The 16,072-nt window shown below is 36.4% G+C and overlaps 1 protein-coding gene across 3 annotated transcripts in view; it reads right to left on the minus strand.

The window, feature by feature from the left end:
* Positions 1-16,072, minus strand: part of HCFC2 (host cell factor C2) — a 51,414-nt gene that overhangs the window by 22,809 nt on the left and 12,533 nt on the right. For all 3 annotated transcript variants that reach the window (XM_025283609.2, XM_006077207.4, XM_044941413.2), the window contains exons 4-9: positions 14,182-14,390; positions 13,355-13,439; positions 11,165-11,271; positions 10,868-11,056; positions 2,817-2,984; positions 2,242-2,294 (exon numbers count right to left, since the gene is read on the minus strand). In XM_025283609.2, coding sequence (XP_025139394.1) covers positions 2,242-2,294; positions 2,817-2,984; positions 10,868-11,056; positions 11,165-11,271; positions 13,355-13,439; positions 14,182-14,390 — 811 coding nt within the window. The remainder of the gene's footprint in view (positions 1-2,241; positions 2,295-2,816; positions 2,985-10,867; positions 11,057-11,164; positions 11,272-13,354; positions 13,440-14,181; positions 14,391-16,072) is intronic.

Genomic DNA, 16,072 nt, shown 5'->3' on the forward strand with positions numbered 1-16,072 from the left:
CAACTTTTTTTTAAAAAAGCATAATTCTTGAAGAGATAAGAGAGATATTATATTTTTGAAGCAAAAATAAAATGCCATACAAGAAAGAGTAGGATCAGGCTTTTAGAGAGTAACTACGTGGCTGAATATATTTAAAAATTGAATAAGAGATTTATAATACAAATGAAGAAACTTTTTAGAAAGCAGACCAGACAGAAGAAAAGATAGAAAATAAAAAGTTAAATCAGAGGATTAGTTCAGGAGTACCATCATTCAATAACAGGAGTAACAAAAAAAAGAGAATGTGGAAAGAAGAAATAATCAGTAATGAAAGCCCTGAGTTCCCAGAATGACACAGGCCACTGAAGGGACAGCACAGTGAATAAAGCAAAGACATACACTGTAAGGTACATCCTTGTTGAAATTTCTGAGAACTGGGGATTAAAATGAAACAATTAGGTCTCATGTAAATGATCAGGAATCCAAGTGGCATCTGACTTCTTAACAGCATCACTGAATGCTACAAGACAGTAGAAAAATGCCTTTCAGTTTCTCAGGAAAACATTTCCAATATAGAATTCTATAACACAGCCAAACTACCAACCAAATGTAAACAGAGAAGAGGCATTTTCAGATATGGAAGATCTTAAAAAGTTTACCATTCATACTCCCTTTCTCAGGAAACTATTGGAGAATATCAAAAAAAGAGAATGACATGAGATCAAGAAACATAGGCTCCAACACAGAAAAGAGATAAAAGAAGCTTACAATAAAAAACAAATGGGGACTTCCCTGGTGGCCCAGTGGTTAGGAAGTTGTCTGCAGGGGACATGGATTCAGTCTCTGGTCTGGGCAGATTCCACATGCTGTGGAATAAGTAAGCCCGTGTGCCACAGCGACTGCCGTGGCTTCTCTTGTTGAGGAGCACTGGCTCTGCGGAGCGCAGGCTTTGGTAGCTGTGGTGCACAGGCTTAATCGCCCTGCAGCGTGTGGAATCTTCCCAGACCAGGGATTGAACCCATGTCCCCTACATTGGCAGGCAAATTCTTTATGACTAATTCACACTGTTGTACAGCAGAAACCAACACATTGTAAAGAAATTTTCCTCCAATTAAAAAATAAGAAAAAAGGGGAGAGGAAAAAGAGCCCATGCACCACAACTAGAGAGTAGCCCTTACTAGCCACAACTAGAGAAAGGCTACATGCAGCAAAGAAGACCTAGCACAGCCAAAAATTAAAAAATAAATAAAATTTGTTTTTTAAAAAAGAAACAAATGGAAGTTTTAAGATTACAGCTGAGTAGCAGACTTAGAGAAGAATTAGTACAAACTAGAGCATCAAGACAGAGGTTTCTGTAGGGATGGTTATGGGGGCAGAGGGGTGGTAAAGAAAGAAAAAAGAAACTATATGTTCGAATATTTTGAGTTTTATTATTTTATTGGAAAATCAGAGTATGAATTAATGATAGGCAAGAAGAAAATCAAGCAAATGAAAAAGTAAGGCAGTTAACAATGCCAAGAAAAACAAAAAATTACATGAAAAAGGAACAATGTCCATAGCACATTGCAGGGCTCAGCTCTGAGTGTCATCATCACAATGTGAATATCACATAATGATTCAACTAAAAATATTATAAGTGCATGTGAAGAGAAAGGGGAGGAAACAGCAATATTTTAAGAGACCAAAAAAATCTTCATCTTCCATTATTGAAGACAATTGATCTAAAACTAGAAAGTCAGGAAGTGGCAGCACAAGGATTTTATTTATACGCACAAAGGGGGATACAGAAGAAAGATAAAATACTTGAAAGTAGTAGTTTCTAGAGAGGCAGGATCAAGAGCAAATAGGAACAGAGTAGGGGACTGTTGCTCTTCATTATAAACCTTGTAGTACCACCTAAATTTATTTTTTAAAATATATATGGTGTGTATGCTTGTGTGTATATTAGCCTCTGATACTATGTGCAATGAGAATGAGACTTCAATCTCCCAGTGAAGGGTTCTTAATTCAGGCTACTGTCACAATGATATGCAGAGCTTTCCTTAAAAACAGTTACCTGTTCATCATCTTAAAGATTCTGTTTCACTGGATCTGGGGAAAGGCATGGGAACCTGTGTTTGTTTGTTTGTTTTTCATCTCAGAGGTGAATGTGATGTACAGCCATGGTTGAGACTCCCTATCCTAAGGTAATATAAAATATTAATAAAAACTGGCACTATAACCATAAACATTCATTTACCATTACACATTTTTTCAACTTACACTGTTAGGAATGATGCTATTACTGCCTTGTCTGTGAGGGTCCATCCTGACTCCTGTAGGAATAGGAAAGTTCAGACTGATATGCTATAAATAAACTTCCAAGAAAATATGTTACAATCAAATATTTTTAAAAGTTACATATTAAAGGTTTAAAAAGTAGTAACTATCAAAGTTTATCTGTTTTCTTAATAGTCTGCTTAATAGTTGATTTAAATCCTTTTTGGAAGAACATGTAATATTAAATTTGCTTTTACTTTCCAAATGCCTGTTAGTTAAAAATATTTTTGAAAGCTGAAATATTTACAAAAACTAATTAAACAAGTATCATGTCAAATTAAGAAAGCACATCAAAATGAACTACAAAAAAAACATTCTACCCTACATATGTATGTGTTCTACTATACCATGATGGTAATACAGCCAAGTTTCAGAGTTGAAACATATTTGATTTACCAGGTAGGAAACATCATAGCATAACATTTCTTAAACCAGATGTAATCACAAGCTTTTCTATAGTTATCTTTTTTTCATAAAGCATATGAGCATACATGCTCTAAGTGTGAAAATTATACTACCTTGCATATTTGGTGATGCTGAAGAATCTGATGATGCAGCTTGGTATGGCAAGTCTGTATTCAACTGCAAAAGATAGCCCTCGACTGTAGGCACTTCATCCCATTTGACATGAAAAGAATTGGTAGTGGCTTTGATCAGTTGTACTTGTGATGGTGCCGGTGGTTTCTCTAAAGAACAAAACTGGATTAAGTATTTAAGTTTCAAATGTATCAACAGTTTCTCTATATAGTTTGTACAGACCTGGAATTCTGAAAACAATAAAAGCAATGAATATTTCATCTGTTCACTAAGAGGGAAAAAATTTACTCAGATAAGCAAAGCTATAGCAGGTCAAATGAAAATAATTTAGAGTTCTGATTCAATGTATTTATCTAATTACTTATGCAAATAAAACTATAAACAAAATAATCCAGGTCTAAGCTGAGTCACCAAATTAAAAAAAAAAAATTTAATCCTAGAAGAGGGGGGAAAACCAAGTACTTGACAGTTATAGCTATAAATATTTTACCCTCTTCAGGAGCTTTTAATTTTATGAGCCAATTTTTTTTTAAATTTTTTTATTTTATTTTATTTTTAAACTTTACATAATTGTATTAGTTTTGCCAAATATCAAAATGAATCCGCCACAGGTATACATGTGTTCCCCATCCTGAACCCTCCTCCCTCCTCCCTCCCCATTCCATCCCTCTGGGTCGTCCCAGTGCACCAGCCCCAAGCATCCAGTATCGTGCATCGAACCTGGACTGGCAACTTGTTTCATACATGATATTTTACATGTTTCAATGCCATTCTCCCAAATCATCCCACCCTCTCCCTCTCTCACAGAGTCCATAAGACTGTTCTATACATCAGTGTCTCTTTTGCTGTCTCGTACACAGGGTTATTGTTACCATCTTTCTAAATTCCATATATATGTGTTAGTATACTGTATTGGTGTTTTTCTTTCTGGCTTACTTCACTCTGTATAATAGGCTCCAGTTTCATCCACCTCATTAGAACGGATTCAAATGTATTCTTTTTAATGGCTGAGTAATACTCCATTGTGTATATGTACCACAGCTTTCTTATCCATTCATCTGCTGATGGACATCTAGGTTGCTTCCATGTCCTGGCTGTTATAAACAGTGCTGCGATGAACATTGGGGTACACGTGTCTCTTTCCCTTCTGGTTTCCTCAGTGTGTATGCCCAGCAGTGGAATTGCTGGATCATAAGGCAGTTCTATTTCCAGTTTTTAAGGAATCTCCACACTGTTCTCCATAGTGGCTGTACTAGTTTGCATTCCCACCAACAGTGTAAGAGGGTTCCCTTTTCTCCACACCCTCTCCAGCATTTATTACTTGTAACTTTTGGATCGCAGCCATTCTGACTGGTGTGAAATGGTACCTCATAGTGGTTTTGATTTGCATTTCTCTGATAATGAGTGATGTTGAGCATCTTTTCATGTGTTTGTTAGCCATCTGTATGTCTTCTTTGGAGAAATGTCTATTTAGTTCTTTGGCCCATTTTTTGATTGGGTCATTTATTTTTCTGGAGTTGAGCTGTAGGAGTTGCTTGTATATTCTCGAGATTAGTTGTTTGTCAGTTGCTTCATTTGCTATTATCTTCTCCCATTCTGAAGGCTGTCTTTTCACCTTGCTAATAGTTTCCTTTGATGTGCAGAAGCTTTTAAGGTTAATTAGGTCCCATTTTTTTATTTTTGCTTTTATTTCCAATATTCTGGGAGGTGGGTCATAGAGGATCCTGCTGTGATGTATGTCAGAGTGTGTTTTGCCTATGTTCTCCTCTAGGAGTTTTATAGTTTCTGGTCTTACGTTTAGATCTTTAATCCATTTTGAGTTTATTTTTGTGTATGGTGTTAGAAAGTGTTCTAGTTTCATTCTTTTACAAGTGGTTGACCAGATTTCCCAGCACCACTTGTTATTATGAGCCAATTTTAAGCCAAAAGAATACATGTTAGAAATACTGTTAATGTTAGCAAATATGATTTAGAGCTGATATTTTGGAAAAACATAACTTCTTTGAAGTTAATACCTTCTTATCAAAACTTGTACTACTCAAAACAGGTAATTATTTTGGCATAAAATATTACCAACATTTCTAAAACAAGTTACAATCATGGACTCTTAGAACTGGAAAAAAGTACCTAAAATTACTTCTACAATATTCCAGTTTTCTTTTTGCTTACCTACCAAATTAGGGAACTCACAAATCCCAGAGCAGTATATTCCATCTCTAGACAGTTACATAAGGAAAATCTATTCATCTAGTGAGTTGAAATTCCTTGGTGGCTCAGAGGGCAAAGAATCTGCCTGCAGATTCTTCCTGCAGTGGAAGACTCAGGTTTGATTCCTGGGTTGGGAAGATCCCCTGGGGAAGGAAATGGCAACCCACTCCAGTATTCTTGCCTGGAGAATTCCATGGACAGAGAAGCCTGATGGGCCACAGTTCATGCAGTCACAAAGAGAGCTGGACACAACTGAACGCCTAACAGTTTCAGTTCACTGAGCCAAAATCTGTAAGTTAACAAGTCTAATATCTATCTCTTTGTATCTTTTAGAATAGGGGTCAGCAAAAACAAACTATGGCTCATGGGCCAGATCCAGTTTATGCCTACTTTTGTAAATAAAGTTTTACTGAAATACACCTATGTTCATTTGTTTATGCATTGTTTATGAGTCCAGTTTTTGGGCTTCCCTGTGGGTTTGAAGGGAAGGGAAGGGTAAGGGTAGGGAAGATCCCCTGGAGAAGGAAATGACAGTCCACTCCAGTATTCTTGCCTGGGAAATCCCACGGACAGAGGAGACTGGAGGGCAACAGTCCATGGGGTTGCAAAAGAGTCAGACAGAATTAAACAACTAAACAACAACATGACTCCTTTTATGCTACACCAGTAGAGTTGAGTAGTTGTAATAGAGATCATGTGGGCTTCCCTGGTGGCTCAGAGGTTAAAGCGTCTGCCTGCAATGTGGGAGACCTGGGTTCAATCCCTGGGTCGGGAAGATCCCCTGGAGAAGGAAATGGCAACCCACTCCAGTATTCTTGCCTGGAGAATCCCATGGATGGAGGAGCTTGGTGGGCTACAGTCCACAGGGTCGCAAAGAGTCGGACATGACTGAGTAACTTCGATAATAGAGATCATATGGCGCGCAAAACTTAAAATATCTACCCTCTGGGTCTTTACCAAAAAAAGTCTTATGATCCTATTTTAGAGGATAATTAAGCCAAGTTCCTTCAACTACTCCCATGTAAATTCCTCCATGATCCTATTCACAACTCAGTTTATTTATGTTTCTCAAAGTAAGGCAACCCATACCTAAGAAAAAGCAGACAAATAGACAAGTCCAGAAGATACACCACCCACATAACAGAAGTTACATGAAGAAAAATAGAGAAAACAGCAGGGTGTAAATCAGTGAAATAAATCAAGAAAATTCCTACAACTGAAGAGCATGAGCTTCCAGACTGAATGGACTCACTGAGTACTCAACACAAGGAATTAAAAAAAGACACACAACAAGACACACAACACATATCATAAAATTTAAGAACAGTAGTGACAAGGAAAAATCCTAAAAGCTATTAAGCATGAGGGGGAAGTTCACATTTAAAAGGACCAAAAATCAGAAGTGGTTTAGATTTCTCAACAAAAACACCAGACGTTTGAATACAATATAACACCTTTCGAAAAATATTTTCCCCAGCTTCCAAAATTCTGAAGGATAATGACTTCCAATATACAACTCTATTTCCACTCAAACTGCCAATTTGGTGGGAAGGAATACTGAATGTATTTTCAAACAATGCAAAATCTCAAAATAAATATATCACCTATGCACCCTTTTCCTGGGATGTGTTCTACAAAAAATGAGGAAGTAAACTAAGAAAGGGGAAAATAAGAGATCCAGGAAGCAGGGAATCCAGCACAGGTGACAGGCCAAAGACATCCTCAGGAAGATGATGAAGGGAAACTCTAAGAGGATAGGTGTGTTCAATCTGTAGAAGGCAGAGTTCCAATATACCCTTTACATCCCAGATTGGAGGAAGAGAAATTTCTTCAAGGTGAGGAAATCTGATAGAATATCTGATGCATCTAACCATAATGAGAGAAGATTTAAACAAGAGAGCATAGACTGAATTAGTGGTAAATATATACAAATCTAAAACAAGGTGACCATTACTAATCCAAAGCAAATGAAGAAGTTGTACAAGAGAGATAATCACCTCTCTAGGTATTCTACATAGCTTACCTGTGAATATGTTTATATGGTTAAAGGTCTGTCTAGTCAAGGCTATGGTTTTTCCAGTGGTCATGTATGTATGTGAGAGTTGGACTATAAAGAGAGCTCAGCGCTCAAGAATTGATGCTTTTGAACTGTGGTGTTGGAGAAGACTCTTGAGAATCCCTTGGACTGCAAGGAGGTCCAACCGGTCCATCCTAAAGGAGATCAGTCCTGGGTGTTCATTGGAAGGACTGATGTTGAAGCTGAAACTCCAAGACCTTGGCCACCTGATGGGAAGAGCTGACTCATTTGAAAAGACCCTGATGCTGGGAAAGATTGAGGGCAGGAGGAAAAGGGGACGACAGAGGATGAGATGGTTGGATGGCATCATCAACTCAATGGACATGCGTTTGGGTATACTCTGGGAGTTGGTGATGGACAGGGAGGCCTGGCATGCTGCAGTTCATGGGGTCTCAAAGAGTCAGACATGACTGAGCAAGTGAACTGGACTGAACTGAACTGAATGTAAAACACTGAACTCTCATCTAACAAAATGATGGTGTAATCATAATCAGTCAGACTGAGAGAGTAGGGGTTAGAAAAGGTGCATAGGAGAGAGGTAAGGAGTGGTGGGAAGAAGTGAGAAATCCTTGACTTCCATGACTTCCACAGTTTGAAAAATGAGCATATTATGACTAAACTGAAAAAAGAGTAATATATTCATGTCATATGGAGCTATGAAGGTAAATACCATAGGAACTGTTTAACAAAGCTGAAAGCACATGCTTGTGAAACAAGTACGATGGGAGGAAAGTGGGAGCAAAAGACTGCTGTTTTTCATTTTTTAAAACACCTTATGGAAGTATATTAATCTTTATATGTTCTTAAGTGCACAAAACTTAACTAAAAGTTTAAAAAAAAGGCAAGATGAAGAATCTTTATATCCCTCCCCTACCCAAACTGATGCCAAGTTAGCAAGAGAAAAAGCAAAATCTAAATTTTATCTTCATGATAGTGGCCATGATTACTTTTAGACAGATATTCCTGTCTATAGCCTTTTATGGAAAGGTTTATGAAAAACTGGCCATTCAGAGACAGTGATTTTTAATCTTTTAAAAGTCTCAGATCTCTTCGATAATCTTGTTAAAGTAACATAGTTGCTACTGGAAAAAATTTATATGTGCACATTTTTATTTTAATCTCAGAGACTGATTAGAATCTTATCCTTAGACATCAGCTCATAATTCCCAACTTCAAAGATGAATCATAAGTTCAATTTTCTGTATTTTTTTCCTAACTCCTAGCCTAATATGTTCATTTTTCTACTTTTTGCATAGAAAGCATTTAGCCTCTAACTTAATTGTTCCATTTATTACTTTTTCAAGTATCTTGAAAAATTTTTAAATCTTAATTTTAAAATTAAACTTTCTACATTATAAAAGCAACACATGCTACTGTAGAAAATACAGATAAGAGAGAAAACCTTTTTAAAAAATGTATAATCTCACCTCTTAGCTATTATTACTTTGGTACACAGTATACCCTTACAGATTTTCCTGTTTATACACTTAAAAGAAAAACTGGAATCATAGGTATGTTTTATAACTGCTTTTCTCATAAAACAACACATATTATGTCTCCAGATCTGATTTTTCTACTGCCTTCCAGATTTCTTTATTCCCTCAACTGCTTAACTGATCTCCTTATTTCAAACTTAGCAAGGTTTAAATGGAACTTTTCATTTTCTCCACAGGCCTGTTTTCTCCACAATCTTTCCCATCTCAGTAAATGGAAATAACGCCACATTATTCAAGGTAAAAACTTCATTGTTTTTTCATCTTTCTGTCAACTGCTACACCAACTCATCAGTCAGTTCTGTTAACAAGAAGTGTAAAATACATTTCAAACTTCTCCACTCTCTCCACCTCTAGAGTCGAAGATTTCTTTGACAACTGCAAAAGCCTCTTTTTGTCTCTCTGTGTCTACTTTTGCCCCCTACAATTTATTTTCCACACAAGTTCATTGACAATTCCAAAATATATATCAGATCATGACACATCTCTCCTCCAAACTAATAAATCCCTCTACCATTGTATTTTAAAAACAAAGCAATCTTGACCATGATGTTCCAGGTCCTACATGATCTGCCCTGTGGTCATCACTCTAATCTCCATGCCTACACTCTTTTACTCAGCTCAGATCTGGTGCCAAACATGCCAGGTATTCCCATCTCAGGGCCCTCATACTTGCTTTTCATTCTTCCTGTAGTGTCCCCTCCCCATCCCACCCCCTGGCTTTTTACATGGATAGCACTCTCTCATCATTTGGTGCTGTGCTGTGCTAAATCACTTCAGTCATGTCCGACTCTTTTCAACCCTATAGACTATAGACCGCCAGGCTTCTCTGTCCATGGGATTCTCCAGGCAAGAATACTGGAATGGGTTGTCATGCCCTCTTCATTTGGATTACATCTCAAATGCCAGTTCACCCTTTCCTGACTACCCATTCCCCAGTAGCCACCCCACTTCACCCCATTCCTAGTACCTCCCAATACTATCTTATTGTTCTATTTTACTGTCTTCAGATACTTACCCAAAACTAAATTTTTTTGTTTATTTGTCTGATAACTGCCCATCAACCTTCTGTCCTCACACTCTCTTATAGAATATAAGTTCTTTGAGAGGACAGACGTTATCAGTCTTATTCACTGATTTATTCTCAGCATTTAGAACAGTTCCTATTCACAGCTGTCAACCAATAAATCAATAAATATTTATGGAAAAATGGATGTGAGTTCTATACTAAAAATTGTTTTTTATTATAATACTTCCTAAAAAAACTTTTTATTTTGGAATAATTTTAGATTTATAGAAGAATTGCAGAGTTCCCATATACCTTTTACTCATAATTTCCTAATGCTAATACACTTGTTAAAACTAAGAAATGAACTCTGGAATAACAGTATTTATCAAGGCTTCCCTTGTGGTTCAGTGGTGAATCTACATGCCAATATAGAAGACACAGGTTCAATCCCTGGGTCAGGAAGACCCCCTGGAGAAGGAAATGGCATCCCACTCCAGTATTCTTGCCTGGGAAATCCCATGGACAGAGGAACCTGGCAGGCTACACAGTCCATGTGGTTACAAAAGAGCTGGACACAACTGAATAACTAAACAACAACACTATTTATTAACCAAACTACAGACTATTCAGGTTTTACCACTTTTTCAACAAATGGTTTTTGTTCCAGGATATCACCTTATATTTAGTCATCATATCTCCTTAGTTTCCTCTAATCTGTGACTATTTCTTAGTCTTTCCTTGTTTTTCATCACTTTAAACTTTTGAAGAATATTGTTCACATATCCTGTAAAACATCTAGAATGTCCCTCAGTTTGGATTTGTCTGATATGTTCTTATATTTAGAACGGTATTATGCATTTTGGGGAAAAGTACCACAGAGGTGAAGTATCTTCTTATCACATGATATGGTAGGCAGGGACTAACTGATACCAACACATCTTATCACTAGTGATACTGACCTTGATTACTTAAGGTGATGCTTGCCAAGTTTCTACACTGCAAAGCTACTAGTTTTCTCTTTCCATACTCTACTCTTCGGATGGGAGTCACTAAATTCACTCTAAACTCAAGGACAGGGAAATTAAGAAACTCCTCTAGAACGGAAAATATCTATACATATAATTTCTTCCATTCATTTTTAATTATGAAAAAGAGAGGTAGTGACATGATAGCAAGCTCAAAAGATAGACATTACTTGATTATTTATCTAAGGAAAAACTTTGTTTGTTAAATACTCTTACCTACCAGTATCAAGATACCAAAGATCCTTGCAGCAAACTTGACTATTCAGTGCTTTTTTGTAGCCGTCTCTTCCACTCCAAAAATATAATCGAGTGCCAATTGCAACAGCACAGTGTCCAGCTCTGGGTCTTGGTCTTGAATTTTTTTTATCTTCCTGAGAATCTGATACTAGGGTTGTCCATTCTGCTGTATCTAAACATAGAAATATCCATGACTGATCAACTTCTCTTAAATGACAAAATAATAAAAATTATTTTATTAATAAATTTTATTTTAGTAAATAATTCTTAAAAGACTCACCAAGATTCAGGTAAGAAAATGAACTGGTACACCTCCATTCACAATCATGAGGTGAAGTCTCAATATTCTCCCCCTTATGTGGAACCCATCCACCAAAGATGTACATCCTGAACAACAAAAGGAAAACATAAAGGAGCTGGTTTTCTTTTTAAAATCACTTATCACTGTCAAGGAAATGCAAATACGATAATGAATAAAGTAGTCTTCATTCTAGAGTTTATAATTTTATGAAGCCATACAGAATCAAAATAATTGCTCTCTGGCCAGTTATTTAAAGTAGGAAATATTTCAATTATACACATTTAAAAATCAATATTGTATGCAATATACTAAGGGGTACCTCAGCCAGAAGCATGACATTGAAAGTCAAATTTAGAATTGATGTGTATAGTAACCAAAGAGAATTCAGTTTCATATAACTTTGGTCACTGATATCATCAAATAAAAAACATTAAACTATGTTCCTCAGAGCCCTAAAGGTTCTTGAGACATGCCCAGTGGTTACTGAAAAGGTAAGGCTCATCAGGCAGAGATTAGGCCATGTAGCCTCACGCCAACCAGAGAAGCTCTGTTTTTTAAGATCTGTTTTCTATATTATAGTTCCAATAGAAAACCACATTTTATAAAAGAGTTCTGCTGTTTAAAAAAATGAATATCTTATTAGATTTTGCTTATGGTTATTTTTGAGAAGAACTAATGAGGTTCTAAATTATAACTGTTGTCTCCTAAAAGATTACCTTTAAGATAAAGTCTCTACAGAGATAAGTACTTACTTAAATTCTACTTGAAACAATATTCCTAATCCTGGCTCAGTGTTGCATAAAAAAGGGAACTTGTTGATGACAGTTAACCTTGAAGGATTAACTGTCATCTTTATGTACCCGGCACTGTTGGAAGCATTTTGCATGTACTGATTCATTCAGTCCTCATGGGAGCCTTGTGAAGGAGGTTTTACTGTTATCCCCATTTTATACTTGAGTTGGTTTAAAGCTCAACATTCATAAAACAAAGATCATGGCATCTGGTCCCATAACTTCATGGCAAATAGATGGGGAAACAGTGGAAACAGTGGCTGACTTTATTTTTTGGGGCTCCAAAATCACTGCAGATGGTGACTGCAGCCATGAAATTAGAAGATGCTCACTCCTTGGAAGGAAAGTTATGACCAACTTAGACAGCATATTCAAAAGCAGAGACATTACTTTGCCAACAAAGGTCTGTCTAGTCAAGGCTATGGTTTTTCCAGTGGTCATGTATGGATGTGAGAGTTGGACTATAAAGAAAGCTGAGCACCAAAGAATTGATGCTTTGAACTGTGGTGTTAGAGAAGACTCTTGAGAGTCCTTTGGACTGCAAGGAGATCCAACCAGTCCATCCTAAAAGAAACTGGTCCTGAATATTCATTGGAAGGACTGATGCTGAAGCTTAAATTCCAATACTTTGGCCACCTGATGCGAAGAGCTGACTCATTTGAAAAGACCCTGATGCTGGGTAAGATTGAAGGCAGGATGAGAAGGGGATGACAGAGGATGAGATGGTTGGATGGCATTACTGACTCAATGGACATGAGTCTGAGTAAACTCTGGGAGTTGGTGATGGACAGGGAGGCCTGGTGTGCTGCAGTCCATGGGGTCACAAAGAGTCGGAAATGACTGAGAGACTGAACTGAACTGACTGATACTCGAGTAATCTGAAGTACAGAGAGACTAAGTTTCTTTGCCCCTGAACAGACAGTACAAGTATCCAGGCTGAGACCTGAATTCAGGTAATCTGGTTACAGAGTCCACCTTCTATCCATAATGCCATCTCAAGTATAATCATTGAACACAGAAGCTAAATATACACCTGAGTATGAATCAAGCACTACCAAAAATGTGTAAGAAGAAACAATGAGTTACATGTGTCAAATCTATTGATGGAGGACAGATAAGTTTGACATCACCCTGCCTTACCCTTATGTAATACCTACTCTGTGCATGAGGTAAGGAATACAAAGAAGCAGAAGAAAGAGTGTGACAAGAAAATGCATGGTATTTTAGCACCTGTGCACATATTATTTTGGTTTCAGTAAGTGCAAGCAAGCATTATCAAATCATCTTCAAGAAACTAGCAGCATCACTCTTCTTTGTACATATCTTTCTTAAGTTTGTTAAAAAGAAAAAAAGACCAAAATACAAAATAACACCATACTTATTTCCTATAACACTGGCTGTATGAAGGCTTCGTGGAAGTGGCACTGTCCCTTTAGTTTCTGGTTTTGACCATGACATAGTTTCTAAAAATAAAAACAAGTATATTAGCAACTTAATCTAATAATAGAGAATTATCTCAACTTTCAGAAATTTTTTTAAAAAGGGACCTACCAAAATGAAGCTAAAATGTTTCAAAACCATTATTTGAATTTCATCTTAAACATTTCCAACTGACACAAATTGTCAATCACAGCAATCTATTTACACTTGAATGTTAGTATTTGCAATGGAGAGGTGTATTTAGGGTGCAAACAATTTTGAATTAAGACTAGATTAAGGTTTTTAACATTTTAAGTAAGAGCACATAGTGCAGAAGACACTCAGAAGTGACAGCACATGCATCTTCCAAATATTCATTCCTACAGTACCTTAAAATAGCTATGCAAGGGTTTTTTTTATCGACCAGCTGTACCATTACTAATGCCACGTTTACTATAGACAGGGTAACCACAGAAATTCAATCATCCTCAACTGGGACACTTTACAGAGTGAAAGGAGGTACTACTGATAATTACATGGGACAATAAGCATAAAACAGGACCATTAAAGGCAAACCAGAACATACGGTGATTCTACTTATAGGGAGCCCAGGAGTGTCACTATCATAAATCAAACATTCATTTGTTCAACTTGACTCATCAGCAATCATTCATATTAAATCTAAGTACAACTCAATACTGTAATAAAAATATTTTTCAAGGAAATTTTTATATTTGCCTTTATCAATCATAATGAATTTCTAAGCCTGAATCAACTTAAGCTCACCTAAGTCAAGTTGCCATAGATCATCCAGGCGAGCTCCACACATTCCACCAAAAACATACATTTTAGGACTTCCAGAATCTCTTTTGCAATATATAACAGCTGTGTGGGATTCTCTTGGAGAAGGCACAATCCCTTTAGTCACTGGAATGCTCCAACCCACAACACCAGAACCATGCTGTAGCTCCAACTCATAGAAGTCATTTAAATATCTAGGATATAATGAAAAAAATTAAAACATTAATATAATATATACCTTTTATTTGCTTTTTATTTATAAAAATAATATATGCTTACTGTGAAAAAGTCATACAGTATAGAAAAATATTAGGAGAGCAGAAACCCCATAACTCATTCATTCAATGCTATTTATCAAACATTACTGTGTACCAGGCACTCTTGTGGGGATCCACAGTGAACAGAAGAGATTAAAAAAACCTGTCATCATACAGCCAACACTCGTGTCCATGACAATACCATGATGGTTTTAAAACATAGCCTCAAATTCCCTGACCTTCTTCCCTACAGCAAGTAGGGTTTATGTCCACTCCCCTTGGTGCTGGGTAGGTTGCGACTGCTTTAATTAATAGAGTATAGTGAAATGACACCATGTGACTTCTGGGGCTGAGTCACAGAAGGCCAATGCAGCTTCACCACTGAACACTTGCATTCGGAATCCTGAACCTCCATGATCAACTGTCAGAAAACCACCATCCGAACAGGACACACGCAGGCACACAGGATGACAGTCCTAGTTGAGCCCATCCTTCAGCCATCCCAGCTGAGGCATCAGACATGGGAGTGACCATTCAAGCCTTCCCATCTGAGGGCCTAGCCATCACTGATGTCTCCCGTATGAATTTTCAAAGGACAGAATCCATGGACACAATAAAATGGTTGCTATTTTCCATCACTAACTTTTGGGGCAATTTATTATATGGTACTAGATAACCAGAACAATCACTACTGACAATAGTTAGTAAATACCCTTTAAGACCTCTCTCTCTATGGATAGCTACATACGTATAAGCAAGGTATGCTACAAATGTTGCTTTGCAACTTTTTTTTCTTTATAAATTTTCACTCTATAATGTCATAGCAATGTCCTACATAGCTTTTTTATCCTAGAAATTGGCATCAGACTTCTCATCTGTGACATGGATGTTTTCTATGTTTTCAGCAAAATGATTTTCATAGGAATCTATTTCTCAATAAATTGAGTAATCAAATTATTACTCAAGTATGAAGGCAAAATTAAACATTTCAGAACATATAAACCTTCAAAGTTTAGCCATATAATTTGTTTTACGAAAAAATGATTCTAGATCATCCATGAAAAATAAAAAGAAATACAAGAAAGAATACACTGAATAAAAGAAATGGTTGTACAAATAAACTAGTAATTTATAATTAAATTTAAATTGATGTTGATAACTGTGGTTGTGAGGTCTAATCACTGAGGAAGACTAATCAAAAAATTAATTTCTTAACATTATTGTCATTTGGAATAAGATTCACAATGCTACAAAACAGAAAAAAGGGAGTAAGCCAAAAAAGGCTACAAATAAAGACAATCTATTTCCAAAGATGAAAAGGTATCTTTGGTTTAAATGTGCGTGATAATTTCCAAGCAACAAAAGGAAGCACAGAAATATGTGTAATTTTCAAATCATTAGAAGAATGAATCAGAAAAAACCAATAAATCAAGAAAAAGGAAGATGAGAAAAAAAGCATAATCTATAGAGATAGGATAGGGAAAAAACAACTATAAACAATGTGAAGAGAAAAAAACTGAAAACAATTTAGTATACACCACAGAAAAGAGATTAAATTTTCTTAATATAAAGATCCATAAAATCAAGAAATCAAGATAATAACCAATCACACAATAGAC

Source organism: Bubalus bubalis, chromosome 4 (assembly GCF_019923935.1).
Source record: "Bubalus bubalis isolate 160015118507 breed Murrah chromosome 4, NDDB_SH_1, whole genome shotgun sequence".
NCBI lineage: Eukaryota > Metazoa > Chordata > Mammalia > Artiodactyla > Bovidae > Bubalus > Bubalus bubalis.